General features: G+C 33.9%; 2 protein-coding genes across 2 annotated transcripts; one reads left to right on the forward strand and one right to left on the reverse strand.

Annotated features, from left to right (window-relative positions):
• Positions 1-4,485: 4,485 nt before the first annotated feature.
• LOC143627231 (ycf20-like protein) lies at positions 4,486-6,384 on the reverse strand. Its single transcript, XM_077097106.1, has 2 exons — positions 6,030-6,384; positions 4,486-5,012 (listed from the first exon to the last, which is right to left on the reverse strand). Exons 1-2 carry the CDS (start codon positions 6,191-6,193, stop codon positions 4,547-4,549), a joined length of 630 nt encoding a protein of 209 aa, XP_076953221.1. The 5' UTR covers positions 6,194-6,384; the 3' UTR covers positions 4,486-4,546.
• Positions 6,385-10,380: 3,996 nt separating this feature from the next.
• LOC143627240 (TPR repeat-containing thioredoxin TDX-like) lies at positions 10,381-16,872 on the forward strand. The gene is made up of 10 exons (XM_077097114.1): positions 10,381-10,504; positions 10,597-10,633; positions 12,129-12,230; positions 12,327-12,414; positions 12,849-12,929; positions 13,179-13,243; positions 15,143-15,283; positions 15,489-15,605; positions 15,782-15,809; positions 16,427-16,872. Exons 1-10 carry the CDS (start codon positions 10,395-10,397, stop codon positions 16,753-16,755), a joined length of 1,098 nt encoding a protein of 365 aa, XP_076953229.1. The 5' UTR covers positions 10,381-10,394; the 3' UTR covers positions 16,756-16,872.
• Positions 16,873-20,393: the final 3,521 nt, after the last annotated feature.

A 20,393-nucleotide genomic window follows, 5' to 3' on the forward strand; every position in this document is an offset into this window, starting at 1 on the left:
GTTACCATGGTACGTTTATGAATATATAAGCTACATTTTATTTTCTTTTCTTTTTTTCTCAATGGGATGTCAACACGTATTTTTTTCAACAACACGTTTTCTATAATTTTTTCAGATATGTGAAGTCTCCCGACTTTCTACATTTGTAGACATTATTTTATTTTAGCATAACTACTTTTTATTTAATTTAGGTTTTCCTGACATATATATTTTTTATAATCACTACCCTAGCTAAATCCCTCATGTTTGATAATATTATAAATATTATATTTAAATGTATAAGTTTTATTAAATTCCGAATTGTGCCAAGCAGACACAAACACCCGAATGGCCAAACTTTTCATTCCATTAATATGTTGATATAATTTGTGGACCACTTTTTTTCCTTGTTCACCAAGCATAATACTTTTAGATAAAGTAATAATAGAAAAACATATATAGAAAAATTGTGGACCACTTTTTATCCTTCTTCCCCAAGCATAATATTTAAATAAAGTGATAATAGAAAAATATTTATAGAAAAATAATGTAATAATGACAATATGGATGAACTCCTAGCAAGAGACGCAACAAATCATAAAATATAATTATAATAATGACAATAAAATATAATAATAGTGTACACTAATAATAGTTATACTATTACAATATTACAAGTAGGGGTGTGTATGGATTGGTTTGGGACGGTTTTTTGCCAAACTCATAACTATAACCGATATAGCGGTTAATAGATAACCATAACCATAGCTGATCCGTCATGACGGTTGCAGTTAATCGGTTTTAACGGTTATAGCGACTCGGTTAACCGTGACAAAAATAAACAATCCTTCCATATGATTGTGAACACTGAATAGTCACTAGCTATATTGTGGAATTCAAATATATGTTCTTTGTTACTGCAATTTATGGAATATACATATCTAATTGACATATTAAATATTTGAAATGACAATTTGGATTGAAATTTAGAACGATAATTATGAAACATCGGAATGAATATGGTAACCAATATCACCAATATTATTGGCCTAAATCCTAGTTGTTGTGTAGAATTTTTAACATGTAACGGCAATAAGTGTAAAAATATTATACTCATGCACTAATTCTAATTTCCAAACCCTTATTTCTCGATTACTAGTTATATAAATGGGGCGGTTCGGTTATGACGGGTTTGGAATTAACATTAACCAAAACCGACCCACATTTGGCGGTTTTTAAAAATTCATTAAACCGAACCACTGGTTATATCGGTCATCGGTTAAAATCGGTTCGGTTATGTCGGTTATGGTTTGGTTTATGGTTATGATGGTTAATTTGCTCACCCCCAGTTACAAGTCGTTTTAATAGGTATCTTAAAACACCTTTTTTTATTAATTTTAATTGTTTGAGAGATTAATAGTTCAATTTTGTCATTTGAAACTAAAGTCGATGGGTTGTTTCAATTTACAAGGTGCGATCGTTTCAATGATTGTTAGCAATTATAAACTATTATATTTATACAAATAACACACTCACATAGGTTTGAGAACCGTGATTCTAACCAAGTTCAATACATGAAACCATATCCCCTTTATGCTTTGACTCGTTCTGAGGTATTAACAAGCTAAAATCTACATACTTAGTCTTTAACTTTGTTGAAATTATAACTATTTTCTTAGTTGTCACATTTTAATAAAACATCAAATCCTGATAAGACACTTCAATAAAAACATCTTATTATGAGTAGTTGTGAGAGAAAATGTTATATGAGAAAGTTAAATTTGTGGTTTCACAGTTCATACCGTATAATATTTTAATATTTTTTAAAAGTGATTGTGAGTGAAAGAGAGAGAAAAGATAATGATAAAGGTATAAAAAGTATTATTTAATTAAACCGGAGAGAGAAAATACAGTGACTTTTAGTGTAATTATATGATATACTAGTTTTTATCTCCCGTATTACGGGGGTTGTTTTATATTATTTGTTCTAATACTTATTTATTTTTTGCCTTTATATTTATTTATTGTATAAAAGTTAATAATATACTTATGGTTTGATGATAAATTGTTTGACAAATAAATGAGATGTTATAACCCGATTTAAAAACTATGTGGTTTTAATGAGACCCAAGACCGTCATGAATAAAGAATTCATAAAACCTAAATAAAAAGAATAAGGAAGACATAAACAATAAAGTTTTGTTTGATTTTCACTGGAAACTTGAGTAAGGAGTAGATCTTTTTAGAGTTTTCTAGAATCTGAAAGCAATAACTCCTTTCTTTTTCTTTTTTTCTTTATTTGACCTACTTTAGCCGGATGAAAGGAAACTTTCACGACGGGGAGGGGATCCTATCCCAATTTTTATTTTGCTAGGCCCATATGAAAAAAAACCCAACTTTTTACGATTACGGGGTTTATTAGAATATGAAATTCAACCCTGGAAATACAGGATCCCTATTTTTTTACTACCCGGAGCTTCGATACATTTTGAAATCATCTTTTACTATAAAATTGGTTTTTTAATTATAAATAATATTTATGAAAGTTAATAATATACATATGGTTTGATGAGACCCAAGACTCGTTTATTTTTTAACTATCAAATTGGTTTTTTAATTTAAATAATATATATATATATATATATATATATATATATATTTTTAAAAATAAATAAGATACTAATTTTTAGTATATCCTATTTTATAGGATTTTTACATCAATAATTTGGTGAGAATAATTTTTAATTTAATGAGATGTTATAACCCGTTTAAGGAATATCTGGGTTTGGTAAGACCCATACCAATGAATTCGGGTCAAATGCATGAGAAGCCTCCATTTAAAAATCAAGCAAATCTGGTGACTCCAAAAAAAGGGGAGCGACCATATCCACCTAAGATTTTTTGGTTTTTGTTTATATATATTATAGATATGAATATATGGTAGGAAATGGGCTGTGAATGCTTTCACAACATGCTATCACATATTCCCATTATTGAATATTGATAACTCAATTGGCGTGGACTGTTTATTAATGGGCTAGTATTGCTAGCCCACATAACTAACATATAATACAATATCTTATTTAATTGATTTTCATATGACGTTTTTTTAGAATTTTAATCTTAACTGAATATATAAAATCAACTTTGTATATTTATGTTAAACTAATAAAAAAGTTAAAAAATATAAATACAGTTTAATTTTACAAGTTGGTATCATCTAGCACCTTAAGTTCAACTTTCTAGTAATGATTTTAAAAAAGATATAAAAATACAATTTTCACAGCTAAGACGATAAATGCGCTAATAATGCTAAATTTGATAAAGTGAACAAAATCACTAACCTCTTTGTGGTATTGGTATGTTGGCTTTTTTCACATTTAGTTTGAAAAATACAAGTCACATGTTGAGTTTGTTATATTGTTATCGGTCCTTTCACAAGGCGTTTTAAAATATCTATTTACTTAAATGTCTCTTTATTGACCTAGTCTATTAACATCGGGTAAGATCCATAATACTAGGGTGATTACGGTTTGGCTTGGTTAGTTTTGACAAATATTCTCGGCTGAACCCCTAACTAAAAAACGTCAAACCAAATTAACTAGAGTGAGTAGGTGGATGGGTTGTACAAACTAGTTTTGCTAGTTTGACAGTTTAACTATTCAGTTTTGTTTGAATTTCAACTAATGACTTGTTTCAATTTGGCAGAGCGATTGTTTCAGTGAATGCAAGCTTGTATGAAATCCTATGTGATCTTATTTGAGTTACATGAAGGACTATAATAACCCATATTTTAATACGTTTCAATAAAACACAGAGGTGCACACATTGGTTTTTTGTACCCATACTGGTCTGGTTCAGTCAAATAAGGTCAAAGATCGATTTTTTTTCAAACCAGGTCGTTTTTTTAAATCGGTTTCCAAGTGGAAGAGTCCTCCAACAGATATCCAACTGGCAATTCCCAAATTGATTACATGTTACCCAAGTTTATTTCCTGCTTACCAATATGTTTTAGATTATCGTGTAAGTTTCATTTTGACCTGTAAGTAGTTTTCAAGCTCAAGCTTACTACTAATCATTTGTGTTTGTATATAAATAATTACATGCGAATCTACATTTATATTAAACAAAAGTTAAAATAAATAATAGGCTCTTAGATTTTTTAATCTAATCACACTTTATGAGTAAACCTTGGGCTAAGCTCATTTATTAAAGAAGCTCCAATGGAGGGTCAGGCTCGAGCTCACTTAAGCTAGACTTGATTCGAGCTTTCATCAAGCTGATCTTAGTTAGCTCACAAGCTCATTTATAAGTAATCGAACTTATTAAGTAAACCTTGGGCTTAAGCTCATTTATTAAAGAAGCTCTAATAGAGAGTCGGGCTCGGACTCATTTAAGCTCGACTTGATTCAAGCTTTTAGCAAGTCGATCTCATATTCTCAGTTAGCTTTCTAGCTTTCACCCGTATATTATATTGCATAGTTTAAGAACTAAAACACACTTATTAATCTCTCAAATTACAACAAGCAAGTTACTTTACATTTTACAATATATTAAAAAATAACAATTAACTACCTAATTTAAAGGCATCTACAAAGAGCCCTAAACAAACACCAGCTTTCCAATAGTTTACCATCACTATCAAGGACTCAAATCTCTTGCTTCTACCGCTACCGGTAGCGGTAGATAAATTAGATTTTTTGTACATAAGCATACCGATACCCTCGATTGCTGCCACCACCACACCCGCCACTAAAACATCCCAGTCACCGGTTTGACCGAGGATGGTGGCGAGTGCATTGGCGGTGTAGAAACCGAGGAGGAGAAGAAATACCTTCATGGGGAAGTTTTTTCTGGCTGAGTTTAGCTTTTCTAATAACTGTCTCCCGCCTGCGCTGACTAGGCGACCCAATCTTGTTTGGCCTAGGCCCGTTGGTTGGTCCCCGTTTATGCCTTCTTGGTCACCGTTGCTTGGCAGAACGCCCGTGTTTAAAGCAAATGCCATTTCCATAGCGCGTCGCCTTCCCCAGAAACTGTTGCAACAAATAATATTTAATACTTTTGTTCCTTTATAATTTCGGTTTCTATAGATGATTAGTGTCATATATGATTAAACAACTATATTATTTCAACAATATATTATTTTGGCCGATTAGAGATAAAAACATAAACCAAATTGACATATTAACAAGTAAATGTCACAACTTGGAAGTACTATTTCCAAGTGATTGTATGTATCACACTATCACAATGAAATTGGAAATTCAGAACAGTTGGAGCATAATAAAATTTTAATAATTATAGGCATATAATAAAAAAAACATTAATAAATTCACTTAGGCTATGAAGCATTCAAAGGTCATTTTAACTACCTAGTGCTGGATAAAACTTTTCATAACACGGAATCATGAATATTGGTTTAATGTGTTGATCAAAGTAAGCAAGGGGCGCCCGGGTACGTGTTGAAACTAAGAGTGTTAAGAGTCTATTTTATTAAAGTAATAATTAGTTTATTTTCTTTTTCATCAAGTTAAAACATAAGAAATAACTATATTATAGGGATTAGTCGATAAGGGGTCAAGCCGTCAAGGTTTCATTAAACAGAAATTGTGTCTTTTGACTTTTGGGATGAGCCTACTTCCAAACTGTGAGAACTTTTGTATGATTTTTTATTTTTATTTTAGCAATAACGCGTCAATTCGCTTCGTATAACATATGCAAGATTTTCAGTAATTTGATACAGTATTTGTAGCATTATATATAAGCAGCAATTAACACAAAAAGGGCAAAAGAAAAAGTATACAAAAGCATTCTAGTGAACAAAGGCAGTATTACTGGATAGAGAACAAAGCATACTTACAGACACTGCAAACTAAAATACATTTAAAATACAATAAATATTTTAAAAAATGGCCATCTTGCACTATATGACTATAACACCAAATGCACCATTCAACCCAGGAACCAAACAGATTATCAATCATTTAATCATAATTCTACAGCTATATAATTACTCAACTAGATGCATATTGTTGAAGGTAGCTAGTTACCTTTTGCTTCTGAAAGCTGATACCCCTGCGAACAAACTATGTCTATCTTTCCAGTGCTTCACTGAATCTGAATTCTCCTTAACAATAACACGTTCATCGCTTTCGTTCACAACCGTCGACAGTGAATAACACTTCAACGCCAAAATTTGAAATCCACAAGCCATCACTGTCAGAACAACAAATCAAGTCTCAAATCGATGAGTAGTTATAAAACTCAACTCCGTTTACTCACAGTCTAGGGGTGACCAATAACCGAACTGTTAACCGAAAACTGACGAAACCAAGCCGAAAACCGAATTAACAGAAAATCGGTTATTGGCTCTTTATTGTAACCACAGTTAACCGAAATCAACCGAACCGAAAACTGACGAAACCAAACCAAAGTTAACCAACCGAATTAACTACAAAATCGGTTATCGGTTCTTTTTTGTAACCACAACCAAAAACTGACGCAACCAAACCAAAGTTAACTGAAAACCAAATTAACATAAAATGGATTTTCGGTTCTTTTTTGTGACCACGGTTAACTGAAATCAACCGAACCGAAAACTGACGTCCGAAGTTAACCGAAATCAACCGAATTAACTATATATCGGTTACCAGTTATTTTTTGTAACCACAGCTAACAGAAATCAATCGGACATAACGGACATAATCATTCATATTTTCATATATTTCTAGCTGTTATACCTCCATTTCATGTATTTTGTGTTTTTTTACCCCCATTTCATGTATTTTACCTCCACTTCATGTATTTCTACGCAAAGTTTTAGCCTGAGTTTAGTTTGGTTATTAACCGAACCGAAAACTGACAAACTAACCGAACTAACCGAACTGATTAACTGAAAATCGATTGGTTAAAAAAATAGATTAACAGATGACTTCGGTTTCGGTTTTTGGTTAATTAAGATTCCGCTAGCCGAGAATACGGAACTATGAGTAATTAACTAAAACTAGGGTTTCAGAAAGTGTAACATGTATAAAGTATAAACACAGCTAGCTAGTGGCACACATAATAATAATAATAATAATAATAATAATAATAATAATGTGATAATATAACTAGGAAGATATAACAGTGTATATACGTTATTACATTATATGATGTTCGTATAGGTTACACAATCGAAAGAGAGAGTCCGATTAATATTATTATATTATTATTACCTGGTCTTGTGGAATGGTACAAGTCGAGTTGCAGGAGTCGACGGTTTCCGTACAGAAGGTCCGCCGGAGAGGCGGCGGATTATTACGGTTGGGACGGTGGTAGCTTTGAGTCAATCGCCGATAGCGATTTGCAGAACAAAAAACCAAGCCAGCGTGGGTTAGAGCTCGAGATTAAACAAGGTAGCTCGGCTCGAGTTAGGGGTTGTTTGGCCTAGCTTTTTAAGTGATGCTTATAGTTTTTTAGCTTTTTTGTTTTTACAAAATAAGCTTAATTTAGTGTTTGGTTTAGTTTTATAAGCTTATGTTTATTAGCTTATATTGGCTAATATAAATAAGCTTATTTGAAGATGGTTTTTTTGCTTATTTGAAGAAGCTTGTTTATGTAAGGGTGTAAGTTACTCATTTGCCCTCAAATGATGGTGGATTAATGATTATTGAAGCAACTTATTACTTACTGGTGTAACAAATTAAAGAATTGTGAAACTAACAATTTATTAAGATGCATAATTAATAAGAGACAAATGGTGGATAACTAGTGAGATAAATGGTAGAATTTCATAAAAGAGACAAGTTGGTGGATTTAATAAGTTGGTCGAAGTTGGATATCCAAATACTATTTATTTTATTCGTTATAGCTAAATATTACGTTGTTGATGTTGGATATTCAAATACTAGAGGTTATCTTGCTCCATATAAAGGAACCAACATTCGTTATCATATACAAGATTTTCATCGTGGAAAAATGGTTTCTAGTCGTGCTCCTAGAAGACCTAAAGAGATATTTAACTACCATCGTTCATCGTTAAGAAATGTCATTGAACGAACTTTTAGAGTATGGAAGGCTAGATGGGAGATATTACAACATATGCATGTCAATTACACATACGGGACACAAGTGAAGATCATGCTAGCATCTATGGCAATTCATAATTATATTAGAAAAAAAGATACATGTGATGAAGGATTTAACAAGGCGCAACAAGAATCTTACACTCCAAATAATGGTATTGGTAGTCGAGGGTCTAGCGACATTAATGAAATAGATGAAGACACAAGTGCACAACATGTAATAGATGATTTATACATGAGTACAGTTAGAGATGATTACAGGAGATCTAACCAAACCAAGATGAATGTTTATCGAATACTAATGTATTTTTGTAGAAGTTTTACGTCTTCCTCGATATAAATTTATCCAAAAATTATAATATAACTATAAAAACAAAGTAGATACATGTGAAATATAAGATATGCGATAATATGTAACATGCCCTTTTTGGTCATTTTACTAACATAAGCTAAATAAAAAAAGCTAACACAAACACTTAAAAAGTGCTTATCAACTTGTAAAATAAAAGCTAATCCAAACACTTAAAAAATGTTTATTAAATGATAGAAAATAAGCCATAAGCTTCAAAAAAACATAAGCATAAGCACAAAAATATAAGCTAGGCCAAACACCCCCTTAAACTAGTCTAGAGGTGCATAAACTGATTTAAAACTTAAAACTGGTTCATGTTGAAACTTGAAATCGGTTTGGTTTGGTCAACAAAAGTCAAAATCGGTTTATGGTTTCGGTTCCGGTTTTGATTGATATTTGCCGGTTTCGGTTCGGTCAACTGTTTTGGAACCATTCTGGTGAAGAAAGTTAGACTTCGGTTCCGAGTACCAAACTTGTCTGAAACCAGTTCGGTTTTGATTCAATTTTCGTGTCAATTTAGTTAAACGGTTTATTTTCCGACCTCTAAACGAGCCTAAGAGCAAGCCAAGCCAAGCTTGGCTCGAGCTCGGCTCGGTTACAAAAATGAGCTTGTTCGGCTTAAGACGTAACACGCCTTATTTATAAAAATAGGTTGGACGTAACAAACTTGATTCATAAATGTAGGGTGGCAAGTTGTAGCCGCTCATTAGGGTTGTAAACGAGCTGAGCCAAGCCCAAGACTGTGCGGTATGAAATTAATACATAAAGTCGAAAAGAGGCAAAACTTAAAGAATACATAAAACTCATTAAGACTCAATAAGCATAAATGAGCTTTCCATACAACGATCGATAATTAAACAAGACTTTTATTAATCCAAACTTGAGTATCTTACAAACAACTTTTTTACACCCTTACTGCTCATCTACCACATAAACACAAATAGTAACAGTAACTTACTCAACTTTTTTATTTTATTTTTTACAACTGCTACTTTTTTGTATTAAGCCACCACGCTAAGTTTAAAGAGTCACATTACCCCACTATGGTCAGGCTATTTCAGTATTTTGTATTAACCTGGCCCACGTTAGCTTACGAATTTGGCTTGGGGCTATCCACTTGATAGTCGTTGTGCCACCATAAGAGCATAACTCTCTGACGTAAAACAAGGTGACACGAAAACCCGAGTGGACTCAGGATTCGAACTAGGGCTGTCATAATATGTCAGACACGATGACATGTTGTGCTAAACATGAACACGACACGATAACTAATCATGTCATTTTTTCCAAACACAAACTTGTTTAGTAATAGGTTAACATGTTAAAACCTGTTAAGTGATCTGTTTACAAACACAATGAATAATACATGTGCAACCAAACCCAAAATTTCAAAACGAGTATAAAAGTCTTAATTAATATATAATTCATAACATATTTGAAACAAAACATCATAAATATATAACATAGTATAAATAAAAGACGACAAATACATAACATACTTTAAACAAAAAAAACATAGAAACAAATCATAACATCCAAAATATAATATTAGGTTTTAACGTACATCAGTGAAATGTCGTTTGTAAGTATGACTTTAGGTTTAAGACTATAAGAATGTATATATACTTTTTTTTAAATAAAAACTACACAAGTTACTAATAGGTCCTTAACTTGTTAGGACACGAATTTAAACGTGTCTTAAATCAGTCATGTTTAAGACACGAAGCCTGTTATGCTCAGACTCAAACTTATTAAAATCCGTGTCGTGTTTACAGGTCCGTGTCATAAACCGACATTCATAATTTGAAATAACAAACTCGCAAGACCTAACTCGCTACAACTATTATTATCTTTTTATTTTCTTACAACTTTATAGTTTCTACTCAAAATTAAAATTTGTATATTTTATTTCTTAACAAAATATTTCTTGAAGGTTCTCCAACAACAACTAGTTCATATTTAGTAAACTAGTAAAAAAAAAACAGCAAAGAAGAGCAATGGATGATTCGAAAGTTGAGGAACTGAAGTTGTTCGTTGAAAGGTGCCAATCAGATCCCTCAATTCTCCATAAACCCTCACTAGGCTTCTTCAAAACCTTTCTGCAAAGGTATAATTAATTACTTATTTAATAAACATACTTATTATTATTATTATTATTATTATTATTATTTTATTGATTCATTAATTGTTTGTTTTCAGTCTCGGAGCTAAAATTCCACCAGCGTCAGCAGCATCAGTGAGCCCTAATCTCACCTAATTGTATTGATTTAGTGACTGCTCTTTGTATTTAACGATTTAATACCAGCTTCTCGAGTTTGGCTCGTTTTAACTTACGACAGCTTGAGCTCCACTCGTTTATAGCTCTTTTTTTCAAAACCTGATTTTTTTTATAATAATAATAAGAGGGTGTTTGGGATTGCTTCTTTAAAATGTTTTTTTGCTTTTTGAAGAGGCAAAATGCCCAAAATACCCATCCAAAAGCACCAATTTGATGCTTTTAGGTGCTTTTGGAGGGCATTTTGAACATTTTGCCTCTCCAAAAAGCCAAAAGCACTTTAAAGAAGCAATCCCAAACATGCCCTAATAATTAATTATTTCACTTATTGTATTGATTTAGTGACTGCTTATCGTATTTAACGATTTAATCGAGCCGAGCACGAGTTTCATTAGGCTCGATTTCGGCTCGTTTTAATTTACGAGAGCTTGAGCTCCACTCGTTTAAAGCTCTTTTTAATAATAATAACAACAACAATAATAATAATAATTAATTATTTCATTTTTTTATTGTATGTAATCGAAGCTCGACTTAGCTCGAGCTAGGCTTTATTTTGACTTGCGATAGCTTGGTTTGTTTCGAACTCTTTTTCAAAAGCTTGAGTTTGGCCTAGACTTAGCTTGTTTATTATTTGTTGATTAATTTATATACACGTTTAATTACTTATAGGGGTGCGAACGAGCTGAGCTGCATGCGAGCTACTTGAGCTTGGATTGAGAAAAAGCTCGAAACTAGTTGAGCCTGGGCTTGAGCCAAAAATAAAGCTCGTTTAGTTATAAGGGATGAGCATGACCGGTTACCGGTACCGAAATGTTCGGGTCGGTACTGGTACCGTCCGTATTGAAGGCTAAATTAGGGAAATACCGGTACCAAGAACTCAAAACTTGATTCCGATCCCGGGCTGGCGGTACCAAATCGGTACCGGTAACCCGTTTTGCTCATCACGTTTTGGCTTGTCGAGCCTCAACGAACCTTGTGTATTTTTAAGTTTTACTTCTTTTGTACTTCTATATGATAAGATCCGTCCATGTGTATCTTTAACCTTAGGCTCGTTTAAGGTTTTTCTCAAATTATTTAAAAATAATTAGGAAATGTTTATAATTAATTAATAAATAATAAACGAGCCAAGCATGGGCTAGGGTGTAAACGAGCAAAAAGGCCGTTTTCAACTAGGCTTGAGCTTTGCTTGTATTGACTTATGAAAGCTCGAGCTTGGTTCGCGAATCTGTTTTTTCAATCTCAAACTCGGTTTGGGATCAGGTTGTTTATTATTGATTAGTTAATTCATATAATTATTTTTATTCATAAAATATGTGATTAAGATGTCCATCGACTGATTTTGTTAAAAAACAAATAACCTTGATTCTTTTTATGCATTTTTATTTACTTGCTTTTCTTTCACATTTTTTAAAGATATTTTTTAATGTGTTTTTCTTGATGTTACCAAAAAATGAAGGGTGCTGAAAATGGACACACGGCCAACGAAGATATTGTTGAGTCTGACCTGGAGTTAGATGATTCTGATGTCGTAAAACCTGATGATGACCCTCCACAAAAGGTGGTAAAAGTTGATGAATTTTGACTTGGTCACCTACCGTTATACAAGTGTTCCTTTTTCGTAATATTGTTATCAAATATTTACCTTTGATTTTAGATGGGAGATCCCTCGATTGAAGTTACTGATGAAAACCGTGATCTTGCACAAAATTTGAAGTCAAAGGCTATCGAGGCAATCTCTGAAGGTATGCTCTGTGAATTGCTGAGGTGGCAAAATGGGACGGGTGGGTAGGGTAGCGGGTCAAAAGGGGTTCAGGTTGAATTGCTGAAACGGGTCAGTTTTTAGTACAGGTTGAAAAAACGGATCTGGTTGTTTTGACTGTTGACCCACAAACACTTATTCTTAATAAGTAGTTATATGATATGTATGAGTAATGACAATATTATTATGATAATAATCTGAATCTTTGATTAAAACAGTTTTTTTTATGCAATTTCGACCCGTTCAACTCATTTGACCTGCTCCTCTTTTAGCTAAGTGTTTTGACCCACATGAGGCCAATTGCAGCCTGTTATTAAGTAAACGGGTCAAAATGGCCACCTTTAATATGCTGATGTTTTTATTTATTTATTTTAATTTAATCTGTCTACTGTTCTTTGAAAAAATATTATGCCACAGGTAATCTGGATGAAGCCATAGATCACCTAACTGAAGCTATAGCACTAAATCCAAGTTCGGCTATATTGTATGCCACAAGAGGTATTTCTCATTTGCGAAATAAAAGATTAATATTTAAGCGGTATTTGGATATGTGTTTTCAAAGTGATTATTGTTCCCCTAAATAATCAGGAAGTTAAGATCAAAATTATATGTGCTCAACTCCTAAAATTGATTATTTCAACATTTATTACAATTTACAAACACACATCCAGTTATCCAAATCTAACTGTCTTGCTTTTGAGTTTTCATTTGGTTATTTATATTTTCGTCTTTTGTGCATAATTGCAGCTAGTGTATTTGTGAAACTCAAAAAACCAAATGCTGCAATTCGAGATGCTGATGCCGCTTTAAAGGTCTGTATCTACACATTAGCTAATATGTGAAAAAATCTGAAAATAAATGTTAAATAAATAAATATTTATTTACATGTTTGGAGCTGGGGGTCTCTCTGGAAGTCACCTCTCTATTTCTATGGGATAGAGGTACGGTGTGCCTACATCCCACCCTCCCTAGACCCTACTTATAGCTTTGGATTTCATTGGGTACGATTGATTGATTTATTGCAAAAATGATCAATTCTATTCAGAAATTATATTTGAAATTAAATATTATACGTTAACTTACATGCCATGTGGCGTATACATATACACCATAATGACACATAAGATGGCACGCTAAGGACATGCGGCCTGTTGGGCAGGTCATATTTTGCTACAATATGTAATAGAATGTCTCTTGGATGTTAAATTTTTTAAAAAATGACTAAAGTACTCAATACAATAAAAAAAACCTAGGGGGTGTTTGGTAGAGGGATTTGATTGGGGAGAAATGGAATTAGAAATATTTCTTTTGTTTGTTTTCCACTTTTCATTTCTATTTCTCTTTCTATTTCTCTAAAACTAGAGAATTTCATTTCTCTTTAAAACAAAGAGAAATCCATTTCTCAGCAGCCTCCTCATAGCATGTCACCACCTCGTCTCCGGCCACCACCTCGTCTCCGACCACCACCTCGTCTCCGGCCACCACCCCGTCTCCGGCCACCACCTCGTCTCCGGCCGCCACCTCGTCTCCAAGTCTGCAACCGCCACCTCGTCTCCAAGTCTGCAACCACCACCCCGTCTCCGCCGTTCGCAGTGGTGAACACAGAGATGGTAACCGGTTGTAGGTTGCAGGTGGTACGGGTGAACGGAGATTAGGGTTTCAAGTGGTGGTTCGTGGTAGGTTAGGGTTTTCAGATGGTTGGGTGATTGTGGTCGCAGGTGGGTGACAGTGGTGGTGGAAATCGGCGGTGGTCGCAGGTGGCTTCTGATTATCATCATCATCATCGCCACCACAACCACCACCACAAAATCTCCAAAGAGGCAGTGATGACAGATCTGAGCCTCCTTTTTCTATATCTTATGTTCCAAAAATTTGAATCTTTTTAATTTCTTGTGTACTGTGGTTGAAGAAGGGGATTTGGTGGCGGCAGCCAGTGGTGGTGGGCTGTGGTTGAAGAAAGGGCTGTGGTGGTGGTGCTGGTGGTGTGGGGCTGTGGTGGTGGGGCGGTGGTGGTGGTGGGGCTGGTGGTGGGGCTGTGGTGGTGGGGCTGCGGTGGTGAGTGGTGTCAGGTTGGGTGGAGGTGGGGTTGGGTATGGAAGAGTTCTCTGTTTATTTTCTCGTGTACCAAACAAGAGAAATGATTCTCATTCTCCATACCAATTCTCTTTCTCTACAATTCCATTTCCATTTCTATTTTCTCTCCTTTTCCATTCTCTGTACCAAAAATGATCAATTCTATTCAGAAATTATATTTGAAATTAAATATTATACGTTAACTTACATGCCATGTGGCGTATACATATACACCATAATGACACATAAGATGGCACGCTAAGGACATGCGGCCTGTTGGGCAGGTCATATTTTGCTACAATATGTAATAGAATGTCTCTTGGATGTTAAATTTTTTAAAAAATGACTTAAGTACTCAATACAATAAAAAAAACCTAGGTTTCATGTCTATATTATGGATTTGATGCATATTTTTTCTGGAAATTACAAACTCAGTCCAATGGTTTTGCAACTTTCGAAATTATAAAAATGACTAGAATACTCTTTATGTCAGCAAAAAAAAAAAAAAAACCTAGTTTTATTTTTGCACCTAATTTAAAGTTGGTTGCTCAGAAAATTGAGTGTGTAAATTTTGTTTCGATTTCGTGCAATCTGCCCTAATGGTTACAACTTATTCTTTAATCATTTAAAATTTTCAGATCAATGCTGACTCAGCAAAAGGCTACAAAATGCGTGGAATGGCAAGGGCTATGCTTGGTCAATGGGAAGAAGCAGCACGCGATTTGGGTTTAGCATCAAATATAGATCATGATGAGGAAATCGGTTCCACACTTAAAAAGGTGCTTCTTTTTCTCAAACCAGCTTAACGTTTGACTTTTTTTTTAATAATAAAATATTAGTAAGAAAACTATGAAGGTGCAATAATAATCTTTTTCTAATAAAGTAAACTTTCAACACGAGTACTAGACCATTTCATATTTGGCTAATCCTTTAAAAAGCAACCTCTGGTATCATTATTCTTTTACCTTATTATCCCTATTTCAGATTGAACCTAATGTCCACAAGATCAAAGAGCATCGGAGGAAGTATGAACGATTAAGGAGAGAGAAGAAAACTAAAGCAACTGATCATGGAAAGCAAAAGGCACAAGCTGAAACTGAGGCATGTTATTATTTGTAAATTTAGAAGCATCATAGTTTTTATTCTTTGATTTATGATTTTAACAAAAAATTAACTTCTCCTTGATAAGTAAATTTACCATTTTTTGATTTCAACAGTTCCGATTAAGTTAGAACACGGTTTATTTGAGGCTAACATATAGTTTTGTTTTTATGCAGCCTGTGAAGACTTCAGCTCAAAGATACGGTATGTAATTTCACTTTTATGCTCATGCTATTAAATGATATCCCAACATGATTAGTATTAAGATTAAAAAACCACTCTTTTATGCACTGAATATTCCCGGTTATTCTGGCCCAACCTTTCTGGAAAGGGTTGGCTGACGGGTCGTAACGTTGTATGCGGGCGGGTTGGGTTGATCTTAAAGACTTGAAACATTCTTTCTCAACTTTTATACTGATTAACTAGGATGTGATTTATTAGATATTAAATACTGTATTGTTACAATAATAATATAATTTATTAAATAAAGTAATTAAGGAGGGTATGTGTGCTTTGAAAATACACGTCGGGTAACTTGCGACTAAGGTTGTAAATGAGGCGAGCCGCTCATGAGCTCCTTTATATCGACTGGCTAGAAGCTTGAGCCGAGCTCAAGATTGAATTGCAACTCGTTTGATAAACGAGCTTGAGCCAGAGCTTCATACACGAGTTAGGGTAGACACGTGTGCCTAAACGCCTATTATTGTAGAAATATATATATAGTAAATCCGTAGATAGTAATTAAAATTATTAGTAAAAATTGGTTTTGTTACATAACAATCTTGTTTACTTTTATTATTTGTGTATATGTTTATGTTTAGGTGAAGTAATTGCCATTCACAAAGCTAGCGAGCTGGAAACAAGGTTGACCGCTTCATCAAAGTCAAACCAGCTAGCCATTTTGTACTTCACAGCTACATGGTGCGGGCCCTGCCGCTTCATGGCTCCTGTCTACAAAGACCTGGCGGCTAAGTATCCTAAAACGTTGTTCTTGAAAATTGACATTGATGAAGCGAGCGATGTGGCTGCAAAGTGGAACATTAGCAGCGTGCCAACGTTCTTTTTTACTAAAAACGGAAAGGAAATTGACAAGGTTGTTGGGGCCGATAAATCTTCACTTGAAACGAAAATCGCCAAGTATGCTTCATGAGCTGGCTTCTTTTCAACATTTTGTTTTAAAATATATGTTATGATGAGGTTGTGGATAAATAGTTATGCTGTCGTGGATGTGTGTCGGGTCGGAACATAGGTTATGTTGACTTGTGTATCCTTTGAGTCGTTTGACCCAAACTGAGTAAACGTTTGTCCGGTCTGATCGGTCAGGCAATTTGTGAACTTTGCGTATTTTCTAAACTTTTGATCTTAGGGGTGCTGATGGTTGCAAACACGAACCTGGAACATGGTTCGTGTGGTGCTTGTGGTCGTGAATCGTGATCACGAATCTGGAACATGGTTCGCGTATCACATGTTGAAATCCAATTCTCATTACAAATTTAACCAAATATTTGAAGTCTTGAAGTTACAGGAGTTCAAAACAAGGGTTTATTTATTTATCAAACTGGTTCCGGTTTTGGTGAACAAAAGTCAAAAACGATTTTTCACAAACTGGTTTTCAAGTAGAAAAGATCGTTTTGGTTTCGAAACAGTTTTGGTTTTCGACTTTTTTTACATGGTTTGGTTTTAACAAGTTCCAAACTGGTTTCGGTTATCTTGCTACGCTCTAACCGACCCAGTTAGTTTACCTAAACGTGTATTTGGGTTCGCTTTGAAATGGTTAGGATTGTGTTTTATGCTACGAGTTAACTTACGAATTTAATTTATGTAAATAGACCCATTTAATATTTGTTATCATTATTTGTTTTGCAAAATGTATAATGCTGATGTCTAAGACTAAGGAAGGGTTTGGAAACAACTGTAATATCAAACTGCAAGTATATCTTTTAAAAACTAATATATATGCTAGTTTAAATTGATATGTTGATTTTTAATAATATATTGAATCAAGTCTCAATAGTTATTTTTTGTATACAAGTTAAAAGATAAAAATACTCACGACATCATTATTGCTTCGGTGTAACTTTAGAACATAACATATAAAGTTAGAACTCGTCTCGTGAACGAGTTAAGCCGTACCCGTCTAAATTTAAGTTTGACTTATGTAAATTATGGGAGGTTAAGCTCGGGACTTGACTTGTTTCAATATCCCTTTTTCTTTTTTTATATAACTAGAAATCTACCTTTTTTTTAATATATTAAATAAAGTGATCCAATTACAATATCTACTTCTAAGGTCTAAGCTCGTCTCATGATAAATTTTTCTAACACAAATTTTGTTGGGCTCGGCTTATATATATTTATTGGATATATAACTATTTTATTTATGTATATACTATTTATAAGTATAACATAGAATATGTTAAAAGTATATATATATAAATAGTAGGCTCGCTCAAGTTTTTAAAGATAATTAAGCTCGATAAGTGACTCAAAACCTATTTTTTTAAGTGAGCTCCTATAGAGGGTCGAGATTGGCTTGAATTCATCTATCAAATGAGCTTCAATGTAGACTCGAGTTTGGGCGGGCATGGCCGTTCGTGAACGACATTACCATGAATTCCGCTATCAGAAGCCTCCTATGGAACTTGGGGTGTAAATAGGCTGCTTGAGGGGAAAAAACATGAAAACTAAAACAAGTGGTTATGAAAAGTTACTAGATTGTAAAAAGTGTGTTAGCCTTTGATCTATTGATAATAATCAAACCCGAACCCGACATGATGCATAGGATTGGTTTTAGAAGTTTTTAGGAACTTGTGACGGATGTGATATTAGGTGACACATAATCATTTATTCTTGTTTAGCATAACCCCCCCCCCCCTCCCCCCCCTAAAAAAACACCCACACCCTATTGTTGAAAATTTTGAACTTATAAAAATTATAGAAATGATATAACACACATGCCTTTATTGGTAGTTTAACATTATGTATATCGGCATCTCAATGGGTATACATGCTAACCTGATGGGTAATCATGTGGATGCTCGTGGGCATGAAACCGAGATTACCTAAACTCGTTCCCTAAAGATCACATTCCTAGAAATATATTTTAAAAAAATACAAAAGCTTTATAATCACCTCAGAACGAGTGCGATAAAGAAAAATGAAATAGAGAAAAGAAGGCATGTGGTGATGACAGAACGATAGAGAGCACAAAGTAGAAAGATGCACAATCCGAATTGCACCTTCGTCATATGTGCTCTCTATCTTCTGTCAGCAACACCATCGAGACACTTCAATCCATTTCATTAGTCGGAATCTTTTATCCAACCACTCGTTCTTCACCATAGGATATAACCAACAAGTAACAAGTAGATAGAACTTGTATTTGAACTTATCAAAGCACAAGTTAAATGCTAAAACCTTAACTTATATTGAAAGAAAACGTTAAATGTATGATATAAAGAGTGATATTTTGAATATGCTTTAAGTAGAAACCTCACCCAAGTTTATGTATTTATAGGCCACCATGGTAGAGGACAGCATAAATGACAGGTTCTAGAAGTTCTAGAATGTTAAATAAAACACATTTGTATTGTATATTTCTGTCTGTAATTCAAAAACTTGTGTTATATGTGGTTTGTGTATACGGTGTATTACATACTCATTCTTTTTATTATAACAACTTTTTCGAAAGTTATTGTGCGTTATGACGGGTACATGGTGGGATCATAATGCACTTGGTAACACTTATAGATCAGGACATCATATTTTTTTACCAAAACTTGCCATTCTCAAATTACTAAACTAACTTGTAGATGATCATAATGCACGTGGTCTTAGGTAACTTGTTTTGGTTCGGGTTTTTTCAGTTGGGTTCTTTTGTTTTTTCAGTTTTATACACACCCCTAAGCCGAATTATACAACATCTACCACGTCTAAATAAACATCCTTCTCAAAGACTAAACGTAAACAATGAACTAACGGAAACTTTAGGGTGCAATCGGTAATTACGCAAAAGGCGAAGGGCGAGCGGGTTACATGTGTAGTGGTACTATGGTTCACACAAAAGAAGGTGGTACAGAACCCATGGGATCCGGGTCAGGAGATGGGTGGTTTTATAAGGTACAATGACTTGGTTTTGAAAGGTTCAAACCATAGTTGTTAGCTTTGTACAATTTCTATACCATCATAACTTTTAGATGATCTTAAGATATTGTTCATTTTACAAGGACACTAGACTTGTACTCTCTATCACATAAAATAAACATCCTTCTCAAAGACTAAACGTAAACAATGAACTAACGGAAACTTTAGGGTGCAATCGGTAATTACGCAAAAGGCGAAGGGCGAGCGGGTTACATGTGTAGTGGTACTATGGTTCACAAAAAAGAAGGTGGTACAGAACCCATGGGATCCGGGTCAGGAGATGGGTGGTTTTATAAGGTACAATGACTTGGTTTTGAAAGGTTCAAACCATAGTTGTTAGCTTTGTACAATTTCTATACCATCATAACTTTTAGATGATCTTAAGATATTGTTCATTTTACAAGGACACTAGACTTGTACTCTCTATCACACAAAATATCACTCATTTTCTTCCAAATCATAGTTGTTAGGATTGTAATATTATTCTTCACACATTTTTTGCAACCGCAACTATACTTTATTATTATTATTATTATTATTATTATTATTATTAAACAGAATTTTACTTTTACATTGCATTTGCAAGGATATGAATCCATAACCTCACATTTGTGAGGAGAACACCATAGACCAATTGATTGTGAG

This window comes from Bidens hawaiensis, unplaced genomic scaffold, assembly GCF_021521415.1.
Source record: "Bidens hawaiensis isolate Kalapana, Puna unplaced genomic scaffold, B.hawaiensis_p1.1 tig00000458_1, whole genome shotgun sequence".
In the NCBI taxonomy this organism is placed as follows: domain Eukaryota; kingdom Viridiplantae; phylum Streptophyta; class Magnoliopsida; order Asterales; family Asteraceae; genus Bidens; species Bidens hawaiensis.